The sequence below is a fragment of the Chanodichthys erythropterus genome, chromosome 7, assembly GCF_024489055.1.
Source record: "Chanodichthys erythropterus isolate Z2021 chromosome 7, ASM2448905v1, whole genome shotgun sequence".
NCBI lineage: Eukaryota > Metazoa > Chordata > Actinopteri > Cypriniformes > Xenocyprididae > Chanodichthys > Chanodichthys erythropterus.
In genome coordinates, this window is record NC_090227.1 from 28,695 (window position 1) to 49,705 (window position 21,011).

A 21,011-nucleotide genomic window follows, 5' to 3' on the forward strand; every position below is an offset into this window, starting at 1 on the left:
TGCAGCTATAACAGCGTCAACTCTTCTGAGAAGGCTTTCCACAAGGTTTAGGAGTGTGTTTATGGGAATTTTTGACCATTCTCCTAGAAGCACATTTGTAAGGTCAGGCAGTGATGTTGGGTGAGAAGGCCTGGCTCGCAGTCTCCGCTCTAATTCGGGATGAAGGTGTTCTGTCGAGTTGAAGTCAGGACTCTGTGTAAGCCAGTCAAGTTCCTCCACACCAAACTCACTCATCCATGTCTTTAAGGACCTTGCTTTGTGCACTGGTGCGCAGTCATGTTGGAGCATGAAGGGGCCTTCCCCAAACTGTTCCCACAAAGTTAGGAGCATGAAATGGTCCAAAATGTCTTGGTATGCTGAAGCATTAAGAGTTCTTTTCACTGGAACTAAGGGTTCAAGCCCAACCCCTGAAAAACAACCCCACACCATAAACCCCCTCCACCACACTTTACACTTGACACAATGCAGTCAGGAAAGTACCGTTCTCCTGGCAACCACCAAACCCAGACTCGTCCATCAGATTGCCAGACAGAGAAACGTGATTTGTCACTCCAGAGAACACGTCTCTGCTCTAGAGTCCAGTGGCGGTGTGCTTTACACCACTGCATCACACGCTTTGCATTGCATTGGTGATGTAAGGCTTGGATGCAGCTGCTCGGCCATGGAAACCCATTACATGAAGCTCTCTACGCACTGTTCTTGAGCTAATCTGAAGTTTGAAGGTCTGTAGCTATTGACTTCTGCGCACTGTGCGCCTCAGTATGCGCTGACCCCACTCTGTGATTGTAAGTGGTCTACCACTTCTTGGCTGAGTTGCTGTTGTTCCCAATTTCTTCCACTTTGTTATTATACCACTAACAGTTGACCGTGGAATATTTAGTAGTGAGGAAATTTCACAAATGGACTTATTGCACAGTTGGCAACCTATCACGGTACCACGCTTGAATTCACTGAGCTCCTGAGAGCGACCCATTCTTTCACAGATGTTTGTAGAAGCAGTCTGCCTGAATAGGTGCTTGATTTTATACACCTATGGCCATGGAAGTGATTGGAACACCTGAATTCAATGATTTGGAGGGGTGTCCCAATACTTTTGGCAATATAGTGTATGTCAGCATATCCTAGCATGCGGGATTCACAACAGTAAAATTTCAAGTGTGGATTTAGTAAAAAAAAAATGTTTTAAAAATCTATCATTATAGTCTATGACTAAAAGCACAGTGTGCTTTGATTGTATTGATTTACATCTTTTATTTCTTTATGGCATAAAGCGCTGTAATTGTTTTGTTTTGTTTTTTATGTACACTAGGATTTCATGCAGATGAGCTGAAAGTGTCCTGGAGCAGCTCATCATGGCAGTGTTTGTTATTTGTAAGGATGGGGAAGAACAAGAAAAATTGTTCCTAAACTGCTGACTGAGACATTGAATGTGCCGCACAACTGATTCTATCCTCTCTGCATGCAGAGGCCCCTGAATGACACTGCAAACTTGAACAATTCCACCTCTTTTAATCTTTACTATTGGGTGTTTCTCCTGATAACCCCAAAGCTTTACCACAAGATCAAAAACACCCAGTCTAGCAAGAACCTAGTGTAATCTGGACACAGATCTTAGACAGGCTGAAGCACATGCCACTTTTGAGATACCCTGATACTATCTAGCTGAGATGCACATATTTTGTCATGAATTCTAATGTTGCATGTATAAAAATCAGTAACACAAATATTGATTTCTCAGGTACAAATATACATACATTAACACTGCTTTAAAAATGTATTGAGTCTGATTCCCATTATTGGAAGTGCATTGTGGCCTAAATTTAGGTCTGTTCTTCACACAAATTCTATAGCAAACAAGTCATATGGACTACTTTTATGATACTTTTATGGTGATTTTTTTTGTTTTGGTCCATTTTGGTCCAGTGTGAACATTCTGATAAACATGAGGGTGAATAAAAACCAAGAAATGTCAATCTTTACTGAACATCTGATTTCTTTATTCTTGTTAATAAAATGTATCATTTTATGAATTTACATTATGTTATTACAGACGGTCAAAATTAAAAGATTGGAAGAGGTGTTGTTTTTTGATGCTTTCCCAAAATTTAAGAATGATAGTAAAAGTATTAAGTATGTTTTCCTACCAGGGGTGTGTTCTACTTCGCTTTTAGACATACACTCGCGAACCTCCCTTAGCACTTCCCCTCGGGGGAATCCCTGCCACCATTTTGAAGTGAGTTCCACTTTGTCAAGTGGGCGAGGGGAGTTTATGTGGATAGGCCCTCGTCCCCTCGATTTTTAGCAAGGGAGCAAGTCTACTCCGACACTCCAAGCAGCTCTATATCCCACAATGCAACTCGATTGTGACATCGCAGCAGATCACGCTTAACTGTAGTTTATATTAATTATTTGGAGAATTAATTGCATAATAGTTTATAATATATTATGTTGAGATTTAATTGTATAATACTTGTAGCTATGTTCACAGTCAAAGTTTATACTATTGATTTTTTTGTGTTTGAATAATTTTATTTTTTCTCCAACAGCTCATATACCTAAATGAATCTATATATATATTTTCTCCAACAACATATATACATATAGAATGCTGAATAAAACAAATTCATAATTAAAAAAGGGGTTTAAATAATAAATCAACTCCATAGTAAATTACGCACATCAGAGTCCATGAGACGGAGGGAAGTTAGCGAGTGAAGGGCAAAAAAAAGTTGGAGTGAAACGCAGCCCAGATGTGCTTTTTCATTGATTAAAGGGTATATAAAGAAACATTGTAATGGTGGTTAATAAAGAAGATAAGATAAGATGATTTTGATTAGTAAGCAATGAACCGCTCTACAAAGTTCTCCATGAGCTGAAGAAGCAGCACAGCCAATGACACAGTAACTACCCAGAATGCACCTCTATCCAGAGCTGAAACAGAGAAGAGCAAACATACTTTGATATGTGCTGTGTCAGACTCTGTACACAGGCATGCGCACTATACCAATATCAACTAGTAAAACACTTACCGTGAGAGGCAGAGGCTGTTGTGACCTGGCTAGTGGAGGGCTGAGCGACTGGTTTCGCAGTTGCGGTTGGTTTAGCAGTTGTAGTGCTGGTTTCTGTGGCTTTTATGAGGGGAACAGGCCCTGAGCGGACAGTGTAGTTGTGGGTCAGAATGCTGTTTACTATAGTCTTGTCTGTTGTTTCCGTACATGGATCAGGACATCTCTGGGATTGTTTGGTGGTAACACAAAGCTGAACTAAACACTCAACATACATCTAGACAGACAAATGAACAGAGTTTAACAATAGACATGCAAGAAAGACCCATCTGTAAACAAAATGTACATATTGAGAACACAGATAATGAAACATACAGTGTCTCCCATTATACCCAGAGAACCGAGATATAAGCGGTAAATCCGAACAGTAGAAGTTGACGTCAAGATCTCTAAGGTTCCATTTCCAGCTGAACAGCTGAAATACAGAGACAGGTGAACAGATTTATGACAGAAAAGAGGAAGGTGTAGTCAAAAAACTTGAAGTACATGAAACAAGAGGAGATGTATTTAAGGGAGAGGCTATTAAATCTGAATTATCTCCCTTTGAGATTCCCCTATTATATCACAAAAAACTAACCCTAAGATGCCCTAAATCTTTATTTCTAGAATATAAACTATAATTTAGCTTTCTACAATTACACTTTATTAGTACAAATGTCTCTATGATACAATCATGTGTTTATGATATTGTGGTGCATTGAGATTAAGACTGAGACTGAAGCCATCAGTATAAGCCAATGTAAATGAGATTCAGGGGAATATCATCAAAACAGCACATCTATCTCTCCTCAACAAGCCACATTATTTTTGATATTCATGTCTATAGCACACATAGCACACAGGAAACACATCAGTGGAAGAAAATGAGTGAATTCTGCTGGTCCAGGTGCTGCCACATTGCTAGAGTGTTGTGGGTGGTTGCCAGGGTGTTGCTATGCAGTTGCAAAAGGTTTGAGTGTTTTTTAGTGTGCTGCTAAAGAGCTTGGTGGTTGCATACAGGCCCAAATTAAGTCTTTATGATATTTTTGGGTCACTCCTTCTGGGAACTTGTTAAAATAACTAACACTAATAACCATTAGCAGTAGAAGTAGTTTGAGTAACAGACTCGGAGCCTTATCATACACTTGGCGCAATGCACGTTTTTTGCTACTTTCAGCCCGATGCAGTTATAATTTTCACGTCCTGCACCACGTTGTTTAAATAGCACTTGCGCCCATTTGTGTGCCCATGGGTGTGCTGGTCTGAAAACGAGGTGTGTTCATGCGCAATGTTGGCGCGTTACTATTTTGAGGCAACTGAAACAGACTGTGCCATTGACCAACTGAAACCTGGTCTAAAGTCAATCGCACAATATTTGTTTTGTTATTTAAAGAGCACGTTGGTATTATGTGCCTATAGGCGGGTGCACAACACACATAGAAATGTGCCAAATATTAAAAATCAAAGGATTACTATATAAAAGATTATTATTGTGTGCATAAAGATAAAAATGCTTTAGGTGATTGCGGCTTTTCCTGTAGATGGTCTGCTTTAACCTTGCACACGAGCAGATCCATTTCCTCTCTAGAGAAGAGTTTTTTTCACTTGATAGTGAATCCACCATGGCACGAGCGCAACTGGCTTTTAAAGGGAATGGGAGATGAGACTTTTTTGCACATTACGCCCAAAACACACCCATGACTCATTAAGAGAAAAGGGACAAACCTTTTAGACCAAGTGCTGGGTGCACCAACCATTTTTCTCATCATTAAACTAGCAAAAGTGGATTCAGACATGCCCTAAGAGCATTTGCACTGTGCGCTTTAGACCATGTGCTTAGATCGTTAAAATTGGGCCCTACGTTTTTGACAGGGCTAATGTTGATACTAACCCGTGGCTCAGCAGAGGCCGTGTGTTTACAAAGTCTTCTGTCTCTGACTCAACACAGCGGCCCACCATGAGCTCAGCACGGTCCAGTGAGCAGTTGGAAAACACATGCAGGTCCAGCATCTCCATCCTGCCCGTAGCACGTATCTCTCGAGCCGCACGCACCGGCTGCGAACTGCGCATGCGTGGCAGACGCGTCTCGGCAGCCAGAGGACCCTCTCCGGGAAGATGGAACTCAATCCAGAAGGACACTGCACCAAACGTCTCCACTTCTTCAGGTATGGAGATTTTAAATGTTGGACCTTTAGCTTGTTGGCCAGGAAACCGGCAGGCGAGTGGAAGAATGAGAGTGGCAACACGGCTTATAGTGGAGTTGGGATTGATGCTGCGTAAAGTGTTGGTGTACAGCAATTCTGAACCTAAATGCTGAAAAATATTAAAGATGAGATACCAATGAAAAAAAAAGAAAATTAAAATGAAGAATTTTATGTTGTTCCAGTACTTTCTTTAACTGTCATCCTCTTTGTAGAGACATTCTTTTTTAAAAGTTTAATTTCTCTGCTGTACTCCAAGAAATATATAAACATATTTTTTGTACACACTGTTTGTACACATATGGACTACTTTTGTGATATAATGTAATAAGTATTACATTATTAAGTTGATGTAAACCATTTCTCTCAAAATATAATTACACAATTAGAAAGAAAAAGCTTTTTTTCTGCGTCAGTGTGACTCAAAATTATGAAGCAGGTCATACTCACAAAATTTCGCACACTTTTTCAGAAAATAAGCCTGTATTTTAATGTAATAAAATAAAAAAGTTCCCATTTTGTGTTCAAAAATATATTATGCTGAAAGAAAACTGTTAGTTTTTTACAACTGCTAGGACAATACTCAGGTGACTTCTTCAAAACTACACAGTTCTCCTAAGAAACATTCATCTTGGCACAGAAGTTAATTTCGCATTCACAATGCACTTAAACTACCAAAACATTTTATTCATGTGTCAAATCAACTAATTTTCACCCAACACTCACAATTTGTCACTCATAAAACAATGAGCAAAAACACAAATTATACATCATTTTCTTTTGTAGTATTTCTTTACAAAACAAGAATGACTCTCTCTACTGTTTATAACTGCAGTTTAGTCAAGCACATACTTGATCTCCAAATTATTTAATCCAACAGTTACATGGTCCATGTTTACATCATAGTAAAAAAAAAGGCACAACTCTCAGTGAATACTGGAGGGCTAGTCGGATTCCCAGGGTCTGAGAATTCAGAAGTCTCCAACGATTGGGGGAGAAGATTCAGAGTTTTGTAAAAGATGGTGTAAAATTATGAATTAGGCCTCTCTCATTCTCTTAGTTGTTAAATATACACAGAAGGAATTAAAGAAGATAAAAGAGAACATTGCTGAAACCAGTGAAGCTGTCTTCAAACAACAACTAGAACTTCTTAATTCATCTGTTAGAATTTATGAAAGATCTACAACAAAACAAGATAAGAAAGTTTCGAAGGGACACCATCAACAACCAAGAAAACAAAGTATATCCTTTGCTTAATCGAGGAGGTATTTCTACCAAGCCATAATGAAAGGTGCATTTTCAAGAAGAAATCTCTCATACCTCAGCCTCCAGTGGGGACAGTGATGCAGATTTTTTAACAGATCATTTGAGCGACACAATCATCGAAAAACTGCACGTCATTACCAATTAGTTTGATCTTGAAATGTTTCTATAGACATACAAGAATAAATCATGAAAATGTGTCTACCCATAGTGGTCGTTTGAAATTCAAGACTAAGACCACCTTTTGCCCTCAGGTTACAAACAGTACAGTTTGTAGACTAGTGGAAAGAGATGTTGATAAGCTATTTTGTGAATCTCCTGTAAAGAATAAGTTCAACTTGTCAATGTCTGAAAAATATGCTTTCGATAAATTGTGTAGAGCAGTGGTTGGCAATAGGCAGCCAAAACTGGCCCGCCAGCTGGCCCGCCAGCAATAATATCTGGCCCGCCAGCAATAATATCTGGCCCGCACCCGCAGCCATGTTATTTTGATTGCAGCTGGTTCTGAAATAGATCTTTGTCTCGTGGTGCCGTTTAATATTATCACTGTGTCTATATCAGTCGTGACTTTTTCACGTGGCATTGCGCTGCAAAAGCTAAAAGCTGTCTACACTGAATGCGACAAACCGACCGTTGCAAAGCACTTGGACTACGTCAAAAACAGAATGGGGATTCCGTTTACTGTCGGGAATGTGTTGCCACGTGACTCGCGTCGCACCGCGCCGCATCCAGTGTATAGTCAATATCACTGATTATAATGGGTTCTTTTATCTTTTGACGCGTCGCATCTCGCCGCTCGCGTCAGTGTTATATTCTTCGAAAACTGTGACAACTTTGTTGCAGATAAGACACAAACTGTTCATTATGTAATAATGTTCTCCTAGAATAACCTATTATATTATGTGAAAAACATAACATTAAATGAACATTTTATTACATTCATTTATTACTTATTACATGAGTTGCTACAAAAAATGTTTTGAACAACATGGGAGTGCACAAATGTGGGCAGATGTTTCATTTTTGGGTTAACCACAAAAAAAAAAAAAAAAAAGTGTTATACTGGTTTAGAACTCTAACGTGTTCATCTAACAGCTCGGTGTAATTACACAGATTAATGTACAAAGAAAAAAAATACACAGGGAAAACCTGGTGTTATTGCTAGAAATACAAAGACTAATAACTACATCTATCTACCAAGTGAGAACGTTTCATACCATTCTCTTGGTTCCACATCCCGTCAGAGAGAAGGTGGTGGTCACATGGGTTGTGTTGTAAAACACTGGACAGGCCGGATCATTCAGCTGGAGGTCAGACAGATGAAGATTCTCCAGGAAGGAAGTGGGAAGCACTAGAGACATCTGAAGCTCTCGCTCCTTACATTTCAACTCTGACAAATAGACATGAGAAATGTTCTTACATTTGCAACAAAATGAGGGTGAGACAGGCTTATGATAAGTGAGTGGATGCTTTTGAAATTAGGCTTGTGATTTTACTAGTTATGCAGTTTTTGAAAGAATGAATATGAGACAGGTAGATTTGCTAGAGCAGAGGTATGTTTACAGTTTTTGGTGTCATAGATTTTGATAAGGTCAGGTTTTAGTCTGGTTCTCTTCAAATAAATTACTAACAGAAAGAAAGCCGTACACAAGTATCAATGAAAAATGCAAAAGGAAACAAAAATCAGAATCAGAAGATTTAAGAAAGATCATCAATCCACTATGGAAACAAAGGACATGATTTGCTGCAGGTCACTTTTTTAAAATCAGAATCACAAATCAAAAATATATTTGCACATCTGTAATGTATTTTGATTTATACAGCAGATCTTTCTGGTTCTCGAATCTGATTGGCTGAGAGGTCTTTCCAGCCATGTGATATTCTACCAGTATCACCACAGGAACCGTTTCACTGTCTGTATCACTCCGCTTTCAGTGAGTGTCATGGCAGACAAGCAAGACCACCATATTTTTACAGATGTTGTTGTGTAATGGAATGTAGTTTTAAGAGTTTTTTAGGCAAGAATATAATTATTTAGACCTCAAATATGCAACTTATATATAAACAAAGAGCCTATTTGAAAATGTGTTTAACCATTTTGGGAGATGTGAGCTCCATGCCGCTGACAGATATAAGCATGAGATATAATTTGTTTTGGGTATATCAAACGGGCAATCTTAATCTATTACTTGTTCCAGAGTTAAGCGATTTGGCTTAAGGGCTATATTTAGTTTCCTAACTTTATATTTACATTGAACTTAAATCCTGCACTATCTAGAGTGCAGCTTTTATATGTTTGACTGAACTGTTTGCTTGTGTTTATTTCCTATTGTACAAACTTATTCTACTATCACTGTTCAATAAATATTTTATATAAATAACATGCTGTATTTGGTATTGAGAAAGGGTCCGTTAGTGATTGTGATTTAGATTTCAGTGAAAGTAACATTAATACGGCATTAGATGGTGGCAAAAACTGTATGAGTGAGTCAGTCGCCAAGATTTTTATAATGCAAGTGACTTAAACATGGACGTTGTTTTTATTTTAAACAGCATCTTACAAGATGCAACTGACAAATGCATTGACAAGCACTGTCATGAGAAATCCTCTTAACTGTTAAAAGGACAAAAACAAAGATATCGCTTTCCTCAGCAGACATTTAAACTGATTTTGTGATTATGAATATAAGATTGACCTGAAGAATATCAGATGCAGGTAATACGCTCACTATAAGTCGATCTCTCTCTCAAAAAGTTAATTGCTGAGGTCCAGAAAAAGCCCCCACTGTTTGACAATTCAAACCCCCTTTTCAAGTAAGAAAATGGATATATTGAAAACAATCGGTCATACCCTTGGAATAAATAAATTAAGATATTTTTGTTGAAATCCAATGGCTCAGTGCGGCCTGCAAAGCCAGCAATGACATTTCCTCTCTCAAGATCCATTAATGTACTAATAACATTTCAATCGGTTCATGTGAGTACAGTGGGTTAATATTAATATTATAATGCGACGAGAATATTTTTGGTGCGCCAAAAAAAACAAAATAACGACATATTTAGTGATGGCTGATTTCAAAACACTGCTTCAGGAAGCTTCGGAGTGTTATGAATCAGTGTGTCGAATCATGATTCGGATCGCGTGTCAAACCGCCAAACTGCTTACGTGATCACGTGACTTTGGCGCTCCGAACTGCTGATTCAACACGCTGATTCATAACGCTCCGAAGCTTCCTGAAGCAGTGTTTTGAAATCAGCCATCACTATATATGTCGTTATTTTGTTTTTTTGGCGCACCAAAAATATTCTCGTGGCTTTATAATATTAATATTGAACCACTGTACTCACATGAACTGATTTAAATATGTTTTTAGTACATTAATGGATCTTGAGAGAGAAAATGTCATTGCTGGCTTTGCAGGCCGCACTGGGCCATCGGATTTCAACAAAAATATCTCAATTTGCATTCCGAAGATGAATGAAGGTCTTACGGGTGTGGAACGGCATGAGGGAGAGTAATAAATGACAGAATTTTCATTTTTGGGTGAACTAACCCTTTAAATAAGTTTGGTTTTAGTTAGTTATTTGATGTTATAAAAACAGGGGTGTAATGTGTAAATGTTCAAAATATCTTCCTTTGTGTAAAACAGAACAAAGAAAATTATACAGATTATGAACAACTTGAGGGTGAGTAAATGATGATAGAATTTTCATTTTTGGGTGAACTATCTGTTTAAGCTGTACAGGCTGAAAATGACTGTGGAATATAGTGCTGTCACTCAAACCATGGAATTATTACCTGTTCCTGGCGGCAAAGGGTCTGTTTGCGCTGAAAGAGAGTGATACTAGATTAAATAAAGATCATAGGTGTGTGACCTCCCATCGCTAGTTTTTTGGGGGTTTTTTTAAATACAAAGAGGAAAACATGGAAAAGGAGTAAAACAGCCTTACTTTGTTTCAGCCACATACACCTGATGTGAGACTGCAGGCTGTGAAACAAACAGAAGAGAGTTATAACTGTCAACTCTGAATTTGTTTTATGAAGTATTCATGTTGACTCTGTGAGCTCCTTTCTACCTTTGAGTATTTGCAGCAAAACAAACGGACAGCAAATGGGCAAACTGATTAGGACCTCTGACCCAGGACAGTGTGACAGAGCTCTGCGAATTCATGCCTGTTTCCATTGGTGATATAAAGAGTCCTGGTGGGCCAATCACAGCTATTTCAGACACACTGCATTGAGAAAAGACCAGAGATTTCAACTGATAAAATGACAAAATAATCAATCATGAATTATTATGGTGCTTGAAAATATCTTCATATTTGGGTCACAATGTGTGAATGATGTGAGAGGTTGGGAAGATTTGATTCTCTCGTCTCATAACAGTACTAATGATGAGTGCACATAAACAAACAGAAGTGTGGCATTTCTGGCTTCACCATAAAGAATTGCAAAAATAAATAACTTCACACTACAATGTCTAATAACCAACCATTGATGCACAAATGTGTTAATTCTGGAAGAGTGAACTGATCGGTCTGATCTGTCCTGGATCATGGCTGGACAGAACCAGCACTGGTGAGCTTGCATGAATGGGAGGTTTAATTGGGACACCACTAGATCAGAGGCCATCCATCAGCAGAGGCATGTGGAAGTTTTTTTACCAATAAACTTTGTTGCGAGTGCAGTTGAACACCATGACTAGGAAAATCATTTGTTGTAATGATGCCACTCCGACACATTTGCTGAATGTGTGAGGCTAGAGAGACAAACATGAACCAGAGGACCAGAAATTCATATGCCTTTCTCTAATCTCAGGTATTTCTGTTTCTGTCAGTCAGGTTAAAAAAAATCTCTCAGATCGGTTCTGACTAATTTATTGGGTCGGGATTTTCTTTTTTAATAATGAATTGATGGATGTCGGGTTTGGGTCAATTCAAGTCGGGTACAGATCTACAGAACTTAAGACGACCTCTACACATTTTCCATATTTATTTTTTACAGGTGTTTTACCGGTATTTAGAATTCTCACTTCATTAAATTGTGTTGTGGGGTTAATGCAAACATAGGCACCGAAAAATATGAGATATTCTCCATTGATTTAACCAATGAAAAATCGAATGCAGCTTTCAGACATGATTATCTTCACCTTTTTATAGTTTATTTGAGGCCGTTTCTATTGCGTTATTTTAATGTAGAATGTCGAGAGCGCATTCCAGGTGATGCGCAAGCACAAATATTTCAGATCGCGCTCAACTGGACGCGCGCTCAAACTCAAACTCTCCTTGCTCTTTCTCTAGAATGGTCTTCTTAATGTAAGTGCTTATTGTAAATATGTATGTATTGAATAATTTTATTTAGTGAGCTGCTACTGATCATCAGATATCTGTGAGAGCGCGACTCGCAACAACACTCATGGAAAGAATGTGCTTTTATTTGGTTGGTAACATAACCACAGTAAAGATAGTTTGCGGTTTGATATTCAGATTTCTTTTGGCTATAAATACGCAGTGCGCTGTCATAGACATGCAAATAATACCAAATATCGTTCTCCATGATTTGTGAATTAAGGTGACGCTGTCCTTTGGGCTGAAATCAGGTTTTTTTTCGTAGCGACTCTTAATTTTATAATGGCTATAGCTCCAAATGTTGGGCACTTAGAGGAATGAAACTGGTGTCATCTTCACCAGCTTGATCTGTGAATTTTTTCACAGCAAAGCTCTTGTCCGTAAACCCCTTGGTAAGTCCGCCAGTAAGGAATGTGAAATAAAAGCGTTCTTCATGTTTAACGTCTATTACCAATGAACAGGCAGACTGCTGGAATAAAATAACATTGTTTTAGGTCGAGCTCGATTTGTGAAAACTTTCACAATAGCATTTTATCTCGTGGTCGTGTTTCTCTTTGCTCTGCCCCCCATTTTTTATATAATATGATATATATATATCTATATATCTATATATATATATATATATATATATATATATATATATATATATATATATATATATATAATTGACCTTGTATAGATAATGTACATCACTATTCTGATCTGTGAAAACTTTCACAGTTGGGTTTGGGTCAGCTGATATATATATATATATATATCATATTATGCAAAAAATGGGGGGCAGAGCAAAGAGAAACACGACCACGAGATAAAATGCTATTGTGAAAGTTTTCACAAATCGAGCTCGACCTAAAACAATGTTATTTTATTCCAGCAGTCTGCCTGTTCATTGGTAATAGACGTTAAACATGAAGAACGCTTTTATTTCACATTCCTTACTGGCGGACTTACCAAGGGGTTTACGGACAAGAGCTTTGCTGTGAAAAAATTCACAGATCAAGCTGGTGAAGATGACACCAGTTTCATTCCTCTAAGTGTCCAACATTTGGAGCTATAGCCATTATAAAATGAAGAGTCGCTACGAAAAAAAACCTGATTTCGGCCCAAAAAACAGCGTCATCTTAATTCACAAATCATGGAGAACGATATTTGGTATTATTTGCATGTCTATGACAGCGCACTACGTATTTATAGCCAAAAGAAATCTGAATATCAAACCGCAAACTATCTTTACTGTGGTTATTTAGCACGGGTCTGTGTATATGCTCTGGGCACCCACCAGCAGAAACATAAATTGGCGCCTATGAGCGGAAATGTCCGTAAAATTACTGGATGATGTCTGGTAATGAGCTGCCAGTCCTTTTTCCGTTGTTTTACGGATTTATTTTTTACAGTGTAGGTTGCACCCCAAGTTTACTTCAAAATGTCTTTAATGATTTTGTGTTCTGCAGAAGAAAGATATTCATACAGGTTTGGAACAACAGGAGGTCAAATAAATTACTGAATTTTCATTTTTGGGTAAGAATTTTAAAATAAGAATGACATTCCTTTCTAATCAAAAATTTAATTTTCGGCACCTTAAATTGAGCAAAACTATATACTAAATATAATGTCCAAATGTAACTGTCCTGTCTGCTTACCTTGAGTCAACAGTAATGTTGACATGGACTTCTTCGAAGGGCAGGACGTGGATCACGACGCCCCCTGCTGGACTTTCACCTGTGAACTCTGGCACAGCGGAGCAGCTTGATCCACTTTCAACTGCAATACAACACACCAATAATTCTATAGTAACACACACTAAAACTACTTACAAATGTGCATGGTACAGCCAAGTATATTGTTAATTGTAAGTATATTGTTGATTGAGTTTATTTTGAAGGCTTCAAAGTTGTTCTGTTATTCATTATTTCATTGTGAAGACTGAGATGAATTGCTAACCTGTTATTAAGAGATGCACAGATACAGTGGAGAAAGGCTTTGCCTCGTTGTGGATCTGGTTCTTTACAGATGAAGGAAAATCCTCCACCATGATCTGTATTGAATACTGACCCAAATACGCTCCACCTTCATACAACAGTGTACACGTCTCCTTTCAGGGTCAAAACACAATATAATAACTTGAAAATTAAATATTGAATGTAACCACATATAACAATTTAATTGAACTGAATATTTAAAGGAAAACGTGACTGACTTCATTAAGCTGCATAAATTCACCAAGGCCAGTCTTCTCATAACGACAGCGAATCTCATCTCCATCCAAATCCATCACATTCACTGGGATTTCTTGAGGACAACCAGCTTGTAACCTGATATAAAGAGATACAAGTCAGACATACAATATGTTTTCTATGGGCATTTCTGAAGTGTGTTTGCAGGGCTTTACCTGACTGGAGGAGGTAGCGACACATATGGAGGCTGGTTAATGCCGTTAGTGTCCGATCTGACAGAGAGATCTGCTCTTGAATATAGTGAAACAGCTCCATCAGACCTAAAGAGTAAACTCAATATGAGATTGTAGTCACTCGACAGGCCATTTACTTGGACAGAATGTGTAATCACTCACCCGAGCTGAGATGTGTGGTTTTGGGGGATGTTTTTCTGCCACTGACGGAGGCACCAGCCTGGTGAAGGTAAAACTCCTTTCACCGGAGACGAGCTGAGCTGGTCGATGCAGTTCACTTCATTACACAGCTCATCCAGCGCTGGACAGGGCAAGCTGGACACCAGACTGTAATGAGCCCTGATCTGCAGGCAGAGACATGAGATTTCAATCCTGTAAAGCCTACTGTGTCATATTCGCAAATCTCTAAAGCTTCAAATATCAATGTGGTCAAAACTTTGCTGTAAAACCTGTCACACACAATCTACTACATGCATTCTGTCATCTGATTTATAGTTTTGTTTTTTGTTTTTTTGCAAGTAAAAGGTCTTTTAGTATAATTATATTTCATTGACTGATTAAAGGGTTAGATCATTAAAATTCTGTCATTAATTACTCTCCCTCATGCCGTTCCACACCCGTAAGACCTTTGTTGATCTTCAGAACACAAATGAAGATATTTCAAAACACTGCTTCAGGAAGCTTCGGAGCATTATGAATCTTTTGTGTCGAATCATGATTCAGATCGCGTGTCAAACTGCCAAACTGCTGAAATTGTGGATTCGACACAAAAGATTCATAACGCTCTGAAGCTTCCTGAAGCAGTGTTTTGAAATCAGCCATCACTATATAAGTCGTTATTTTGTTTTTTTGGAGCACCAAAAATATTCTCATGGCTTTATAATATTAATATTGAACCACTGTACTCACATGAACTGATTTAAATATGTTTTTAGTACATTAATGGATCTTGAGAGAGGAAATGTCATTGCTGGCTATGCAGGCCTCACTGAGCCATCGGATTTCAACAAAAATATCTCAATAAAAATATCTCGATTTGCGTTCCGAAGATTAACAAAGGTTTTACGGGTCTGGAACGGCATGAGGGTGAGTAATTAATGACAGAATTTTCATTTTTGGGTGAACTAACCCTTTAAGTTGTAAACCTGTGGCTTGTTTCGTTGATTAGATTGCCTTGTGTATTTAAACCTTGTGTTTTTTCTGTTCAGTGTCCGTTCACATCTCATTGTTCTCTGATAATTATATGTATTTTATGTATCTGCAATACTGTTATAAAGATCTAAAGATCTTATACATATAAATATCTGCAACCAAGTCCACATTTTTGCTAATTTTGTGCCTCTGAAAACAACAAATATTTTTCAGCCTCAAGTATGACCTCCATAATCTCCTATATCAGACTATATGAGCAAAAAAAGCCTGATGTATCAAATATGATACTCAGTGTACAAAACTTTTTTATTATTTTTTAAAAATAAATAAAAAAATTTAATAAACTGTTCCATTTCAAAAAATCATATTCTTCTGACTTATTTCAGGCTTTACAGGGTTAAGTTCTGCTTAGTTGTTCTTAAAAGCATACAACAGTCTGGAATTACAAGAAAACAAGCATCTTAAACTGGAATTGATTGTTTTGAATCAATAAACATTTGGAAAGCCAGATGACATTGTTTTGACTTGATCTAAACTTGAATGGTATAGCGTTATTTTACTGTCAAATGTGGAGAGCACATTATTGTGACGCTAGAGCATATCAATGTAATGCGCGAGGCGAGCGCAAATCTGTCCGCTCGCGCGCAGATTTCCTCTGCTCTCGCGCAAATCTGGACACGCGCGCTCAAATATAGTGCTCTCTTGTGAACTGCCTCTCCTCTCGCTCAGATTTTGCGTGTGCACGCTCAAACGTGTCCTGTGCGCTCAAACTGCACATGTGCGCTCACGAATCTCTCCGTGCTCTTGCAGAAATTAATGCTTTTGGATTAAACGCTGTCAAAAGTTATAAACCAATCAGAAGAGACGACTGAGCCATGAAAATGATACGTGGAATCTTATTGGCTGAGAGTGAAGTGTGCCTGGAATTCTTTCGACAAAAATATATATTTTATTTCTTTACAATTTAATAATATTTATCAAATGTAACCTAGTCTAACTGCATCACATTACAGGTCAAACCCCTATTTATCTAAACAAACAAAAATGTTTCTAAAAGTTATTGTGGTCATACGTTTTGTGTTGAATTTTTAAAAAACAAAAAAAATCATTGTCATTTAGGAATAAGATCGCGTTCTTTTGCTTAATCGTGCATACACAAGAGCTTAGGTATTTTTGTATGTCATGTTTTATACCAGACCTCAGAAGAAATTGACAATGGTGGTATATGTGATCTCCACATTAAGTATTAAGGGAATGACGATTTGACCTGATCTTGTTCGGTCTTAAATCAGAAGATGTTTGTTGGTAATACTTTACAATAAGGTTGCGTTAACATTATTTAACTGCATTAGTTAACATTAACTAATAATGAATTGCTCTTCTTCAGCATTTATTAATATTTGTTAATGTTAATTTCAACATTTACTAATACGTTATTAAAATCAAATGTTGCATTTGTTAACATTAGTAATTGCACTGTGAAGTAAACAACCAACAAACAGCTGTATTTTTAACGTTAACAAAGATTAGTAATTACAGTAATGTATTGCACATTGATAGTTCATGTTAGATAATACATTAACTAATGTTAACAAATAAAAACCTTATTGTAAAATGTTACCTATTTTTAAAATAAATTTCAACACAAAACGTATGACCACAATAACTTTAAGAAACATTTTTTGTTTGTTTGTTTAGATAAATCGGGGTTTGACCTGTAATGTGATGCAGTTAGGTTACATTTGATAAATATTATTAAATTGTGAATAAATAAAATACATATCTTCGACGAAAGAATTCCAGGCACACTTCACTCTCAGCCAATAAGATTCCACGTATCATTTTCATGGATCAGTCGTCTCTTCTGATTGGTTTATAACTTTTGACAGCGTTTAATCCAAAAGCAAATTAATTTCTGCAAGAGCACGGAGAGATTCGTGAGCGCACATGTGCAGTTTGAGCGCACAGGACACGTTTGAGCGTGCACACGCAATATCTGAGCGAGAGGAGAGGCAGTTCACAAGAGAGCACTATATTTGAGCGCGCGTGTCCAGATTTGCTCTCGCGCATTACATTTATATGCTCTCGCGTCACAATAATGTGCTCTCGATATTTGACAGTAAAATAACGCCATAGAATGGCTATTCAAACTGCCTCAAACACAACTGTCATATTCACACTGTGGCAACATACACCAACAGGGTAAAAAATAAGGAAGTCTATAATACCTGTCCAGTAACCCTATCCATAACATCTCAATGGGACTGGCTCGACTGGCACAGAACAGAACTTGCTCGTAGACTTTTCATACCGGTAATACCAGTTCAAAACCGTAATACCGGTATTAGTGCTGGTTGGACATTAGGTGGAGCTATGGACTCATTTTCATAATTATATAATTATATATATATATATATATATATATATATATATATATATATATAGATATATATATATATATATATATATATATATATATATATATATATAAATAATTGATTAGTTGTTGCTGCTCTAAATTCACAGCAATGCCACAACAAAGTAACGAAACCTTCAGAGGAGAGATAAACCCCCTAACAATGCATAGCAAACCAAGCAAATAAACGTCTCACTGGGGAGATGAAAAGGAAATGAATATTGAGCAAAACAGAGAAAAAGTGGCTGACCACACACTGAATCCAAAAAACCACTGAAGTCTAGAAAAATACAAAATGTATTATATTAATTGCATGGTGCAAAAAAGTGCAAGTGAATTAAAAACAGAGGAGCAGACGTTTCAGCAGTTTGCTATCCTCAGTGCTCAAAATGCAACAAACAATCACCCTCTTTCTAGAAAGACAAGCAATTCAGAGCCATCAGCTTAATCCAATTATCACAATCATCAATTAGCACCAATAACAATCAATTATCACAAGTGTCACAACAAGAGAGTCTGAAAGGCAATGAACATAACACAAACTACATGAAATATACATACAAATCTGTTTTGCTCAAGTTTATTTCCTTTGGTTTCTACGCACCTGAAGGAAACAAGATTGTTGCTACTGTGAGCGCAACACTTTCTTTGATTAATGAAATGAATATTAAAATGTGAGTGAAGAGTTGGGGGCACTTTGCTGTATGTTAAAACTGACACTTTAAAGATGCAGTCCGTAAGTTTTACCTCTTTGTCGCCATCTCTGTTTGAAACCTGCAATTGTAGTTATTTGCAGAATTATCATCTGTACGATGGGTTGTGCATCAGCACAGATGAATCTAATGTTTGCTGTCAGTCACCACACCGGTTTAAATCTAACATTCACTTAGCATGGATCGCGTCAAACTGTGCAAATTATTATCATTGTTATACTTTATTCTCAAATTGTTAACGTTAACAACATCAGCATTGCATGACAATCCGCCATCAAAATAAGTTTAATTATTGCAGCTGCTGTGAGAAAAAGCTATAAATGATCGGCCTCACATGCCATATAGCCTACTAGCTGGGACATCTTCTTTCTGTTTACAGACGTGACGTAATGACGCAAAGACGAACGGCTGCATGCTCGAATTTCCCCCAGAACAAGCTTACCATTGTGAATAAGGCTAAGGTACAGAGATAGTTTTGAACACTGGCAGGTTATGTACTTGCTCAAAATTTGATTTTGGAACATTTTTAACCAAAACAGTCATGGACTGCAGCTTTAAATATTAAATTATAATTGAATGGTGCTAGTTACATTTAGTCATTCATTCAACAGATTTGTTTAAAAACGCAGATTTCTTTAGTAATGAAACACCCCTGTTTTGCCTCTGAGATGTGCAACAGTTCTGTGTGTTTGTTTGGAAATATTTTTGATTTGCAAATAAAGCCAAAATGGAATAGTGTGTCTAAAATGTTAACTCACAACATTCGCTTCTTGGTCATTTAATATAAAATCTATATAACATATGCAATCGTGCTAATATTCTAGCAAGGTGTTTTTTATTGATTTTTGTAGTGAGTAACACTTGATAACATCTACTTGCACGTTGTAAAAGAAATGTATTGATGGTATTATAAAAACGATATTACGACACATATACACCTCCACTCACATTCCAATGTGAACCATAAAGAGAGGAAATAAATGAGGCCTGAATCAGAGGCTTTAAATCTTGACACAAAAATTTAAATTGTTATAGTAATGAATCTCACCTGCTGTGATCTGTCCTGATCAAGCAATTCAATATTGACAGCTGCACCCAAAATGGATCCCGCAGTGATGCGAGTCAGTGACAGCAGGCAGACAGCCAGAAGCCACAGATTCAGCCTCATCACGGCCGCGCTCCGCTGCTCCACACACAGCACAAATCATCTTCACACACTTTGTTATAGTATCAAGATGTTAATCATTAAGAATAATATTTGTAAACTTAGGATACTAATTCAGTCCATTGTGATTTTTTTTAATAAACATACACTCTAAAAAATGCTGGGTTAAAAACCACCCAAGTTGGGTTGAAAATGGACAAACCCAGCGATTGGGTTGTTTTAACCCAGCGGTTGGGTTAAATGTTTGCCCAACCTGCTGGGTAGTTTTTATTTAACTCAACTATTGTTTAAAAATTACTGTATTGCTTAATTAAAATTAACCCAAAGTATGTTGGAAATGAACATTTATTAATGTTCAATGAATAATTATTAAACAATACACATTTATTAAATTGCTTATTAATACATTTATATTAATAAACTATTAAACTATTAAATGTATATTATTAAACTATTAAAGCTTATTAATAAACATTCACCTTTTGTCTATTATTGTTTTTTCTAATTGCATCTGGTTTTTAATTTCCCAACTATTTTGGGTTCATTTTAAGCTAGCCATATAGCAATTTTTAAATAATAGTTGGTTTAAATAAAACTACCCAGCAGGTTGGGCAAACATTTAACCCAACCGCTGGGTTTGTCAATTTTCAACCCAACTTGGGTTGTTTCTAACCCAGCATTTTTTAGAGTGTAGTGTCACAGTCTCCAACTGTCCTGGACTCCATCCTTCACATCTTACACACCCAAAATCGGCGAATTTCTCAGCCAAATCTTTAGCGCAATAGAACAGGTTTTTTTTAAATTAAGTCACCAGTAAATTGTATGGCTCCTACAGTAAATGTTTTGTTGTCTTATATATGTTTTATTTTACCAGTTGTGGAATCCAACCATTCATCCATCTGAGGAATCGTAGTTAGTCTACTTTATTGAGTATTTCCATACTCAATTACTCAATACTCAATTTCCATACTCATTAGTGGATATACTCATTAGTGGATATACTCATTAGTGGATATACTCATTAGTGGAATTTCCATACTCAATTTCCATACTCATTAGTGGATATTCTTTGGCACACCACTCACCTCCCTCAGTTTTCCAGTCACTGTTATATGTTGGATGTGTTTACCTGCCTTTTTTGAAGTATTATTAAACCTTTGAGTTCTATTTGAAACCTGCTTCTCCTGCCTTCTTCTTCCTGTGGTCACATACCGTGACACATGGGCTACTCTATGAAATTTTATCTCATTCTCATGATAAACATTTGCACATGCTAAACCCCAAATGTTTCTTCAAATTTC

The 21,011-nt window shown here is 37.1% G+C and overlaps 1 protein-coding gene across 1 annotated transcript; it reads right to left on the reverse strand.

Moving 5' to 3' along the window:
• Positions 1 to 2,086: 2,086 nt before the first annotated feature.
• Positions 2,087 to 19,862, reverse strand: LOC137022514 (uncharacterized). The gene is made up of 14 exons (XM_067388899.1): positions 19,594 to 19,862; positions 14,427 to 14,608; positions 14,247 to 14,351; positions 14,055 to 14,169; positions 13,799 to 13,949; positions 13,498 to 13,618; positions 10,586 to 10,741; positions 10,460 to 10,497; positions 10,308 to 10,337; positions 7,726 to 7,898; positions 4,936 to 5,357; positions 3,381 to 3,480; positions 3,030 to 3,282; positions 2,087 to 2,931 (listed from the first exon to the last, which is right to left on the reverse strand). The coding sequence occupies exons 1-14, from the start codon at positions 19,711 to 19,713 to the stop codon at positions 2,834 to 2,836; spliced, it is 2,064 nt and encodes a 687-aa protein (XP_067245000.1). The 5' UTR covers positions 19,714 to 19,862; the 3' UTR covers positions 2,087 to 2,833.
• Between the last annotated feature and the right edge of the window lie 1,149 nt (positions 19,863 to 21,011).